The sequence below is a fragment of the Opisthorchis viverrini genome (assembly GCF_000715545.1).
Source record: "Opisthorchis viverrini unplaced genomic scaffold opera_v5_237, whole genome shotgun sequence".
In the NCBI taxonomy this organism is placed as follows: domain Eukaryota; kingdom Metazoa; phylum Platyhelminthes; class Trematoda; order Opisthorchiida; family Opisthorchiidae; genus Opisthorchis; species Opisthorchis viverrini.
In genome coordinates, this window is record NW_008751895.1 from 521,228 (window position 1) to 533,425 (window position 12,198).

The 12,198-nt window shown below is 45.5% G+C and overlaps 1 protein-coding gene across 1 annotated transcript in view; it reads left to right on the top strand.

The window, feature by feature from the left end:
- The window catches only part of T265_14678 (hypothetical protein), a gene marked incomplete at both ends in the record, with an annotated part of 28,245 nt that extends 18,128 nt beyond the window's left edge, over window positions 1-10,117 (top strand). The window contains 6 exons of the mRNA XM_009174725.1: window positions 705-921; window positions 3,719-4,053; window positions 4,955-5,310; window positions 5,454-5,613; window positions 7,244-7,519; window positions 9,358-10,117. Coding sequence (XP_009172989.1) covers window positions 705-921; window positions 3,719-4,053; window positions 4,955-5,310; window positions 5,454-5,613; window positions 7,244-7,519; window positions 9,358-9,660 — 1,647 coding nt within the window. The remainder of the gene's footprint in view (window positions 1-704; window positions 922-3,718; window positions 4,054-4,954; window positions 5,311-5,453; window positions 5,614-7,243; window positions 7,520-9,357) is intronic.
- Window positions 10,118-12,198: the final 2,081 nt, after the last annotated feature.

Here is a 12,198-nt window from a genome sequence, read left to right on the forward strand (position 1 = left end):
CCCCCCCCCCCCCCAAGTTTTTGAATCAAGGTGCGGCAAATTCGATGAGTGCCCATTGATGGCACTTCTGTCCACCATATTTTTTCATTCATTCACTGTCATGCAGGATTCTTACTATCGTGTGGATTTTGTACATCTGTATTATCTTTCTATCAGTCGAATTGAGACGATAGGTAATTACAGTTGCAACAGTTTTGTATCACACACTTTGTTGGTTATCGTCATTCGACGTTTCGTCACTCTGGTAAGTGCGTCAAAATCACTGTACTTGTGTGAACTACTGCAATGAACTAATCGCTCACCGTTTGCTAGCTTTCTGGAAGCCAGCTCCTCTTCAAACGGGATAACCGAACTAAGGTGAGGTAAGTAGAAGCCCTTAAGTGCACATTTTTGGTACCGTTTGACTCTGAGCTAAAACGCCAACACTAGTAGATTCGGTTCATTCATCTAGACTAACTCCATTATGATGAGATAATCGTTCAGCTGTAGCACCTTTTCGGTGCCTGGCTGCCATGCCCCCGAAGGAGTGCCAGGACGCCCAAGCCTAGACAGGGGAAGTCGAGTGGCAGAGGTCGGGTTCGGACCACGGACCTTGGGCCAGTAGATTCCCGCTATAACCACTTGATCCATCTCACCCCCGTGATAAGATAATATCCTCCAGTAACTGTGCCTTATCTCTCCTTGCACTCTGTTCTTCACTCTAGCCTGAGTGTCGTTCGGCCGTCGTTCAAGTCAGCGCAGAAGCACAACAAGACGCCAGTCTAGACAAATTGATTATGAAAGCTTGCGCAGCAGCAGCTTCGCGATTTTGTTCGATTGTCACGGACTCCGAGGAACTCCTGGGTTGTCTGGTTCATTACAAGAACGATCCTGCCATGGATCCGGAGTGTCGTGAGGCTGTGGAACACTTGCAAATTGTGGGTAGGTATTTTCAGTGTGTTTGAGTTGAGTATTCGGTGCTAACTGCACAAGACAGCAAACATAAAGGCCTTTCCTTCATCCACAGAAGGCTGGAAAACAGTCGATGCATTTATAACTGGGCAACGTGTTGCTTTTGACACAAAATCCTGTTCACCGACTAGGTTATAAGGGCTGGTCGACTCGTAAAGCACAAGGAGAACCAATGTGCAATGTCTCATACTAACCAGCCAAATCGTGTCAGGTGTCTGCTACGAGATTTTGCTTGCTAGTGTGAGTAAGCGTTAAGATCGGTGGGCTATCGGATTAAACTGTATGATATTGGACCAGGTCTAAGGTCTGGTTCTTCCGGTTCACTGCGTTTGAATATTGCTCTGGAGTGTGGTAAACATTTTTGTTAGTCTGTGTGAGTGACTTGTCGCTACAACACTATCAGAGGGAGGGAGTAGATTTACATTGGTCGGGTTGGAATTTTGCTGTAGACCTAAAACACTTCTACTGATTACTTATCTTGGCTGACAGTCCTCTCCTTAAAGTGTCTTCCTTTCACCGTAAACACTCAACCTGGCCATTAACGCTGCGAAGCTCAAAAACAGATGCAACAGCAATCTGAATCCTCATTAAAATAAAGGGCCATAGAAACATGCCCCTGTTTAAGTTCATCAGTACTGCTCATGCCAGGTTTCCCCCGCCAGTCAAGTAACTGCTTCCAAATGCTCGGTACCTGCAACAAGTTTTCGCATCCCCTAATCGTCAGCATTTCTAAATTGAATTCTTGATCTCGATCCTAGTCATTCATGCCGGACATCACTCCACAAGTGATTCTTACCCTTCTCTGCTTCCGTGTGTAGTTCCTTTGTGCCCGTTCAGCTTACTTGCGAATATCTGTTGGGGTCTTGACCCCATAACTTTTTGGTTATTTTCTCTTCGTCGATCTTTACATGTTATCTGCCTGTCAGAGGACTAGTTATCTCATCTCCGCTTCTTTGATCTCATTAAAAGTTACCTCAAAAATAGACCTACTTAAATTTGGCAGTCTTCTGATCAGGCAGGGATGTTGTGGAGTACCTTGCTATGACCCTTCCAAGGGTCATAGACGACCACGTCAGTGTCGATCCTGATGCTGCAGCGACAGTACACATCAGCACTAAACATTAATGCTTTGCTATCGCTTCACAATCACAGAAAGTCAAAAGTGATCAAAGAGCTGGTCTAATATGTATACTACGAAAGTCGTGGAGTATCTGCACCTCAAACTAATCACTCTCAACCTGTGTGACTTTGTCAGCATGATCCTTACTGGCATCAGTTAACAGCCATATCTTGTGATACCCCAGCCAAGCGCGTTGGAGGTTGCGTGGACCTGCCTTTAGGATGATTCGCACCGCTAAGACTGTTTTCTATACCTCAGTATCACCCGGATTTTCAAGGGAGTATATCTAACTGCGACTAGAGATATAGCAGAACGGTCGTACGGAGCCGTCATATCCACGGCTAATCTCATCCACCGTCTTCGCCAAAACCATCTCCACAGAATTGGCCTTCCGTTTTACTTTGGTTCCCAAGTAGCCCTCATTTGGTTAGGTTTGATCACTGTTGTGCTGTGTCTAGCTTGATCGTGCTCGCACGCGATCGATTTTTTGAAGAGGAAATGCATATTTGAGTATCAGGCGGAGACCAAAAATAAATAACTCCCCTTCCCATGAAAATCAGTAGTATTTATTTGTATCCCAGACCTGTAGACCACAATGAGTGCTTGCTGTGCAGCATTTTAAGTGACTTAGTGCGTAATCCCAATTAAAAAAGTGTTCACGAGACAGGTCGTCATGTGCCATCTGACGTTCTGTGTGTGGTTGATGTTCGAAACATTTGCTTATCTAGTTTGTGCACATTTTTTCGTCTTGTGTTCGTATTTACAACAAGTCACTAATGGACTCATTTTTAGTAGGCTTTGGTTGGTTACGATGCGCTCGGTTTTATACACTATTCACACGCAGTCATCCCTGTTGATGAAGAGGAGAAAGCTGATAGCTCGGGTTGTGAAGTTCGGTGGGCTTGACTGAGCACTGCAACGTGTCTGTGTGTGTGTGTGTGCGATGTGTGCTAAAAGTTTGTGGAAATTACGACTTTAACGAGAACAGCATAAACGAAAGATTCAGATGGGTTCCAGGCACTTTCTTCTGTCAAAACCAAACTGGTATGCAAATGAGTGCATTTGTCAACCTTGGTCTTGTTATTTTCTGCTGGTTGGGGACTTCATCAAAGCGTGAACCAAAGTTATCTCAGGAACTGCTTTAGCAAAGGATCAGAGAAAGCTGCTGTGTGTGTGTGTGCGATGTGTGCTAAAAGTTTGTGGAAATTACGACTTTAACGAGAACAGCATAAACGAAAGATTCAGATGGGTTCCAGGCACTTTCTTCTGTCAAAACCAAACTGGTATGCAAATGAGTGCATTTGTCAACCTTGTGTCTTGTTATTTCTGCTGGTTGGGGACTTCATCAAAGCGTGAACCAAAGTTATCTCAGGAACTGCTTTAGCAAAGGATCAGAGAAAGCTGCGCTAATGAGTTCACCTATGAAATTCAATAAATTCATATGGTATTCTAAGAATTCTGGTCCTAGAATGTAGAAATTTCAGCTTTCAGAGGACCGGTATAAGTATCTCCCTGGTGTGTCCAACATTATTCACTCCACCCTGATCAATGAATATAATTGAGTTTTCCTCACAATTTATGGCTAAAATCGTCTTCCGTGCTCGGCTCTGTTCTTTTCGTACCGATTTTCCATCCATCCCATCATAGCACAAAAAAACATGCAGATCTCCCGGTTGCATCACCACTGCCTGTCAGATGCGCAAAAATATTGCAACAGGGAGATGTCCCGGGGCACAGCTGCTGTGATTGTGTGCCTCAGTGAACTTCTGACTGTCCGTGAACCACCTGAGTCGAAAGGCGCCCCTCAAGAGGTGGCCCTACCGTCTCCACAAACGTCTGTATTATCTCCGGCTTGCTACAAAGAACTGGTTTCTCAACTGTACGACCGTAGTGAATCCATCAATTTAGATCCTGAACTGGCCCAAGCATGCATTACGGATCAAAAGCAGTTCTGTAGCAATGTGGCCCCGGGTGCTGGTCGGGTAAGTTTTGTTTGGTTGTTTTAGTAACATCGACCGAACCGGGCATACCAGTGCTGAATGTGGCTTTTTCTTCTGACGTGAAGTTTCGCTCTTCGAACTTGGACACTACCATATAGCGAACGTTATGTACCATTCTATAATTGTTCGGATGGGATAGTTGCATTTTGCAAAGGCTAGATGCACAATAGTGTTATCAAATCACGACCACATTTATCGAAACTGATTTCGCACAGAACACTAACTGCTTTACTTCACGGTCACTTTCTGGCACTGTCAAAACAGGGCCTGGACACACTCTCAACCAGTGCCCCTTTCCATTGCCTTGTGCTGTAGACCACGTGTAAACGGACGCGTGTCTGTCACTTAATTGCTGTATTGCAACTAATTATTTGACATTCGGTTGTCGCTGAATACTACTCGTGTTACTTGGTCATACAAGCGATGCAGACAACACGGTAAAGATGGTTGTGAGAAATGTGAGACCAGTTTACTGTAATAGTGGCGTTGGTCGAGGCGGTACCTCTGCTGGCTTTTACACAACAACCAAGAATACACTACAGGTTTACGAAGTTTCAACAAACAATACTGCGGATTCGCACTTTTGTGTTTTAAGCGACCAAGGCCTTTTAGCCGGTCGTGTATCACCGTCGTTTTATTGGTAGCACTATGAGGCATCTGCGATGTGCAGGTTTTCAACCTCCCGCGGTCTGCACTTGTTTTTATCACTCTTTAGGTCAGCCAGCAGGCAGCAATTCGAAGACACCGCGCACTTAAGCTGTGGTCAATTCAGACTAGCAGCACACCAATCACCTCTCGTAAGATTTTCTTTGTTCCACGTTTCTCCGTCTGAACACCACTACCCCTCACCTCACTCCACTCCATCTTCTATCCCTCCTGATAGGTGATCGAATGTCTACGGGAACACCGAGCCCAACTGTCCTTGGAATGCCATTCAAAGTTATTCAAGCGTGATGAACTAGAAGCCTTAGAAAATCGAGCAGGCTATACTCTGCTCAACGCTTGCCAACAAATGATCAACGTACATTGCGCCCCGGTGCTGGTCAGGCTTCAAGAGTTGGGTGATGAGTTGACTGAACAGACGGGACACAATGCACTCGTGGAATGTCTCACCGGGGCAATGACACGTGAAAACACGCGGCATGGCTTTGACCCCATCTGTCGTAGACACCTCTGGGACATGTTAGATTTGCGCTCTCGAGATTATCGTCTGGATCCCGTGTTGCAAAGTGTGTGTCGGTACGTCGTTCATCACTTGTGATGCCCCTCTATTCGGTGCTAAGGTCCTTCATGTTTGCCTTGCCTTACTTTTTTCTGCAATAACTATGATGAATGTTTCAGTCAGTGCCTCAGCTTTTACATCCTCCCGCCTCCATTTTCAGCTCGGATATCTCCAAGTTTTGCCTCGCAGAAGCACGTGCTACTTTGAAGAGCCCGTATGAACAGAACGGTCCTGTGTTACATTGCCTGAAGAGGCATTTCGTCGAACAGAAACAGACCGACCAGATGCTGAACGCAAAGTGCTATGCACGCGTTCGTTTGGTGAGTTCGATCGTTGTCCGTATTAGTCTGGAAGGATCTGAATTCGATCAGCGTGTCGTTTTTAAGCATTCAATATTTGGATTGGTACGCTCAAATGTTTTACCTAAATAATATCAAGAGTAACCATTATTAGCTAAGGCAATGTAACAATGTCCCAGCATATTCAAGTAAAATCATTTCATTCAAGGAGTAGACCAGTGTCACGAACATGTAACGTGGTCATTAAACACCTGTTCACTTATACAAGTTTCGAACACAGCACTTAGCCTGTGTTGAAGTTGAACCGATCACCGGTAAAAGTTGTATCGGTTGTCTCTGGCATTCGGAATCGAACTACCTAGCACACTGCGTTCTTTAACAACTTCACAGGCCTCAACGTTTTTGCGGCGCATGGTCGCTAATTTCGATTTTCTGACACACACAAACTCGCCATTTATCTGTTATTCAAATTTTCATCCAAAGAGATTGAGGCTTAGATTTTGAGAAAACGGATTAGTTGTGTCGACATTTAATCCCTGTGTTCAGTCATGGTATCAGTCGTGAAGGTTGTCCTACCGTAAGTTGATAGCAACTTCTGGTCATTGAACACGAAGCCCTTCCAAATGGGCGATGAGTACCACGATCCTTTCAATAGATGTGAAGAGTTACACAAATTTGCTCGTCATATTGGCGGTTCAAACGACGGGATATCTTTCTGTATGGTGGCGAGCGATTAGAAAAGACTTTCAAACGATACTCAACCTGTGTAAGTCAGCATATCTTTATTCTTTGGGGCTGGATTTGGAAGTGGACCGATGATCAAAAAGCTAAGTTGTATCTCATGTCCAGGAAGGGAGGAAGCCCAGTTTGGTTTAGGTGCCTTAGTTTGAGCATTTAAGCCTTTCATAATATAGTCTGACATCGTTAGAGCTTCTTCCCAGTGTCTGTGACTCAACAGTCTGTCCAGCAAGGCAACAGGTGTTGGCGTTTTCTTAGGAGCCGGAACCAGATACTCAGTAGTACAACGCACTTTACTGGTAGTGGACACAAGGCCACGCACGGACGTCTCACATGCAATATGGTTGCGCCCAGCATGCAGTTTCTTGTGAGATTTGGTTTCTCCATTATACTGCATGGTTTGTCCGGAGCCTGTTTATCAATCTGGGGTCCCATATGGCACTGCATAAGAAGTGTGGGAGGATTGTTTTCCATCATTAGTTAACATGAAACCTGTTCTCTCCGGAATTGTCAGTGTTCCCATTACACTTTCAAACTGCTTGAAGGCTACTGGTGCAAGCCAACGAGGGACTTGTTCGTGTAAGCGAGGTTTGTTGGCTTACTCCAGGACTGTTCCAACTGTGGTCGTCCAAGATAAACAACTGAATACTGTAAGGTCATAAAATAGCCCGCTGTTTACAACTATTGGTCACAGTCTGCTCCTTCCCAACAGCTCTTGTGGTGCACTGTCATCCAAGCGAAACTTCGAAGTTAAAGATGCCGGAAACGAATGTCATTCAACATTTCACCATAAACAATACACAATTATTTTGGTATCATCCGTAAATCCACTGGATTCAACTAATCGTGTTCATCCCAACCTGCTTACATTGCCTTCGGTATATTATGGTTGTTGCTTTTACGTCGTTTTTAGTTAATTACCTGGGAGAACGCAGCCCATCATCTCGACCCAGTGTTGGCTGGCACGTGTAAGACTGATATCTTGAAGAATTGCCCTCACAAACTGCGAACGCGCGACAAAGAGGATGAAGAAGATATGGATGACAATGTTCGTGAATGCTTGCTGGAGTCGTTAAAAAAAGACAAACTGCAATCTGCCGAATGTAGACGTGAGGTGGTGCTGATGATCCGGGAGGCGCAATCTGATTTACATATTGACCCACTGTTGCATGAGGCTTGTGCGGTTGAAGTACAGCAGATTTGTGGTGAGGCAAGTCCAAAGGAGAATGTGTTATCGCACTTGTGTTTTTTTCGTTTTGGTTTTTGTGCTGGTCTTCGAAGAAGCGTTGCCACATAAGCACTGAAGCCTTTCAGCGCTCTTGTGGTATTTCTGACTGACTTGAACGTTTCGACGTGCGCAAAAGTGAGTTTCGTTTGTTAACTGGGTCATCCTAACGTCACAGTCAGGACTGTTGTACTTGTACTGACCTACCTAGTGTGGGTTGTTATGGAGGCGTTGGTCACGCAAGAGAGCTTATTCAGTAGAAATTATGCAATCAGCCCAGTCAAACCGAATTTAGTCGATCTTGCTGATATTTATTGTCTGGAGACATTCATTGCACTACATAATCGTGAGTTTGCAGTGCGCAACTGGCCTGAAACGTTCCGTGTAGTCATCGTTCTTTAAGTCACGAATCCTATGCTTCTAAATTCTATGATAGTTTGCTAAATGGATTTTGAACCATAGCTCAATATCGCTCGGAATTCATAAGGAGTAGTTCAGGCTACTTTCATTAGGATGCTCATCACACAGGTATCGATGATGTCTGGCAAATTTTGGATACGCCGCTAAAACTAAAGGAATGGTCGCGTCTAGGTACCAGTAGTTACTAATGGTGTATTCTTATCGATGATGATGGTGATGATTCGTTTGTGTTAGTAGTCTGGGGAGATTTGGGGTGGAGATTTCGCCCGGTAAGCGAAATTAATCTATGCCGAAAAGACTGGAAGCACTGTGCAGCCGTTTCATGCTCATTGGGAGTCATCAGCAGTGCGCTTCTCACGAATCTCAGTAAGTCTGAAACCCGCTAGCTCTCGGCTAGTAGGTTGAGCACTTAACCGAGCTGCCCGTTGCCGGACAGTTAAGAATTCAAGCTTGTAGCCTGGAGGTCACTGATTTGAGACTCTGAAGTTTCGTGAGGTGCGCACTGTTGATGATTCCCAATAAGGGTGGAACAGCCGTATCAGTGCTTCTCGGCTTTTCAGCATAGGTTGCCTTCACTTACAGGACGAAATTTGTACCAAAAAGACTGGAATTTACCCTGGTATGACGGTTTGTGCGCCTTCGTGACCGAATGAGCTACACTGTAGCTGTGACACTCGCAGAGTTGCTCAACCACATTAGTCAGTAGTTGGAGCTCTGAGCAGCAGTCACCTGATACTCCAGGTTAGGGGTTGGAACCTGTGTGGTGACTTGTTCTTTGAAAAAGGTAATGCACTGGTATTTCCCAGAAAGCTACCTTACAGTCCGATTCTTGAATCAACGGCTTTGGTTGAGGATCCCATTCGTTCTTCTGTCTAGCTTTGGGCGCTGGTATCCCAACCCGCGTGCAACGACAATTCTTACAATTAAAAATACTGTCATGCAACGTAGGTCATCGCATACGGCATCGAAAGATGAGTGTTGAACACATGTTGTACTGTCGACCAGAGGACGTATTCGTGATTATTCAGAAGAGTACAAAAGGTACTCAAAGCCTGTGTGCTATCGCTGTGGTATGTACCCCAACCCCAACCCGAAACACAACAAGCTGTTACCTCAAAACTATTTTATCCATTTTGGCTCCTTGAGAATTTTCTACCTCGAAGTATATTTACTAGGTTGGCGGTAAATACCGTTTTTCCCACGGTGGCTTCTGATGTAAATAATACGGCCTCACATGAGCGAAACTTCTGTGTTTACCGCTGATTATGATGCTACTTGGGGAGTAATAAGGGCCTGGAATCCATGAAGTCCTTATGACCTGATTTTGTGGTTTCGTCATTGAGGTTGTTATTCCCCAACACCATATGCCATTGATATTTCAGATTGAACCTGGTCGCGGTCGGCAAATGGCTTGCCTGTTACGTGTCATGAATCGTCCTGATGCTGTCGACACTCTCGGACCACTCTGCTTCAAACAGTTGAGCAAACGAATGGAGCTGTGGAACTACGTCGCCAAATATCAACAACCCGACTCCTTAAGCGACTTCATAGCCCAAGTGAATTCAAGCCGTTCACGAAATTACATCCTCATGGGACTGTTCCTATTCTTCTCTTGTATCTTCTTCATAGGGTTGTGTTGTGGCCGTGTCACAAAACGGGTCCCAATCGATGTGAAAACCAAGTGATATCCCCACTACCAACACTGACGTTCTTCCTGTCCTAGTATCGATGAACTTCACCGGTCCACTTTGCACATCGTCTTATCGCGTGATTCGTCAACGTGGCATTTTCCATATTCCCACTCGTTTTAGTCGAATTGTGGCATTTTCCTCTTGCGAACACCAACTTTTTCTACCTGTTGTCCTGTTGTTGCATATTTCGTTTGTCCCTTGTCTTTTACTTCCGATAGTCGCACCGTTCGGATTCCCCCATTAAATGCAGGAACACAACTCGAGTGATATTTTTCATGTTTCTATTTTCTCCATATTGAAGGCGCCTTTGTTTACTCCGCACGATCTTGTCACACGTCATTCGGTCGCGATGACCTGTTTGATGTATCAGCATGTCCTCAGACATGTGTGTGTGTATCTGTGAATATGTGTTGTTCTCTTCACCTTTGGAAACTTCTATTATGAATGCTCATTCTGCTGCTGGCCGGTCTTGATGCCAGCCCAAGATGGGATTGGCCGCTGTGTGAGGGCATCCTTCTAGGAGTGTGTCACTGTTTGAAGTAGAATCTGGTAGTAATGGTGACAAGTTAGTGGATGGTGCACAGCGTGAGAATTCGGTCACTGTTAGGGTTCGTAGTCTCATACCATAGCGCCCAGGAAAGTCTGGTCACAAGGTATGATATGTGTACTGAACTCTCCCAGCAAGGTTGTCAAATTCTGAGGAAAACTTGTCTGAGCCGTATTCTGCTAAGCATATCACTGGGGAGTGTGCACCGGTTACGGTCACTTTGTTTTGATAGGTCAACTCCTTCTACATTTAAGCAAGATATGGAGTGGTTTTATGAAGTTCTGATTCAATTATTTTCTCAGTGCTAACGGAAGGAGCAAAACCTTGGTCCAGTAGCTGATCGGATAGGGGTCTGGAACCAGCCTACCAAAAGCTTTCTTGCTCAGCCAACCGCGGTTCACTCGGGACTGTGAAATCGATTCCTTATCTTTCGCGTCCCATTGCAACTGAAGACGATTAACCTAGCTATCAATCTTGACGCACCCGTTTTCGGAAGTTTCACGAGTCCCTTGATAATGATCACTGGGGAAAAGGCGATTGATTCCCTTTTGCATGCCACAGGGGGAAACCAGTGTGGAAGGGTACACCAGTTCACGAATTACCAGTAGGGAGGAAAGGGTCTAACTGCCTTACCTCAAGAGGCGGTGCTTTGAACTGGTTCTACACAGCCTTCGGGTTTTTAGTGGTTTCCTTCGACCCAGGTCGGCCACGCACCGGATTGAGACCGAGATTCAGGACTCTTTAGCCCCGCTTTGAACGGAAGGACAGCGGTGTGCACTTACTAGACAGCAGATATGACCATTTCAGCTGAGGGTCCCACCTGAGCTGCCATTGATCTCTATGCGCCGACAGAACATGATCCAATTCCCATGAATCGCTTAGTAACTGTGATCACATCTAAGTGGTGGGCTTTGTGTGAGTCGGATGGGTCACGTGGAGGGAAAACCCAATATTACCTCAGTCCGTGAGTAGTTGGCGAGCGATCACGTGGATTACAAGCCTAAGCTGAGTGGTTTTGAATGCGCGAGCCATATCAGAAACCTGCTGCCCCAGCAGCTATCTTGCTAACAAACGGAAACAATTGGTCGATTAGATCACCAGACAGCCCAGACTCAAATTTAGCGTCGAACCTCGCCAACCCCTGACCAGCGCACATAAACTTTTCCCATGCGCATGAGCAAGCGTGTGTTGTAACTGGTTTGGTGCCTGGTTGTTGCCAACCTACTAATACCGTACCTGAGGGCCCCATCGCACCAGTTTGGCGTGCTCCCGCGTGACGTATACAAAGGCCTAAGAAGGCTTTACAACATCAGTGGCCTTCCAGGTGACCAGTTGGCGGAAATTCCGCAACAGCGTGAGGTAAATGCACCCTAATTTCGTCCAAGTTCGTCAGTTACCTGCAATTTACGTAGTGAGATGCGAGTAGTGTGCTCGGATCGATCTTCCAACAGACATACTATGGCGAAGCATTTTGGTGATATGATGTTATAGGCTGAATGTTTCTAATGAACACAAGGGCCAACACATTTCCTGTGTATTTCCTTGGATTATATCTCCTGACCGTCCAAGGTGACGCACTGGTCCGTGAGAGAAACAAGTTTAGCTTTGATGATACGCTACTTGTTTCCACCCAGTAGCATGATAGAACCCAAAAATTCGAGTGGAGGAGAAATTCGTCGCCGATTTGAGCGTGGTTTCGGCTACATTAGAGCCATCGCCAACTATATTTGCCTTGATGTAAACGGATAAGTTCCCAAATGTGGTACAGTTATATAGACAAGTGAAGTATTTGACTTACATAGCTGCCAGAGTCCAGTAGAGCCCTCTGGTACAAACGAGATTGTTGTGCTTCCGATAGGCAGTAGCTCAGTCTATATGTCTGTTGTAGGCGCCTGCATGGGGTAGGTGAGATAAGAGCCCACGCTCCCTCTTAGTGCCGCTGCGTACAACACTTGCCTTTTGAGCAGAGCCATACCCTGTTTTTA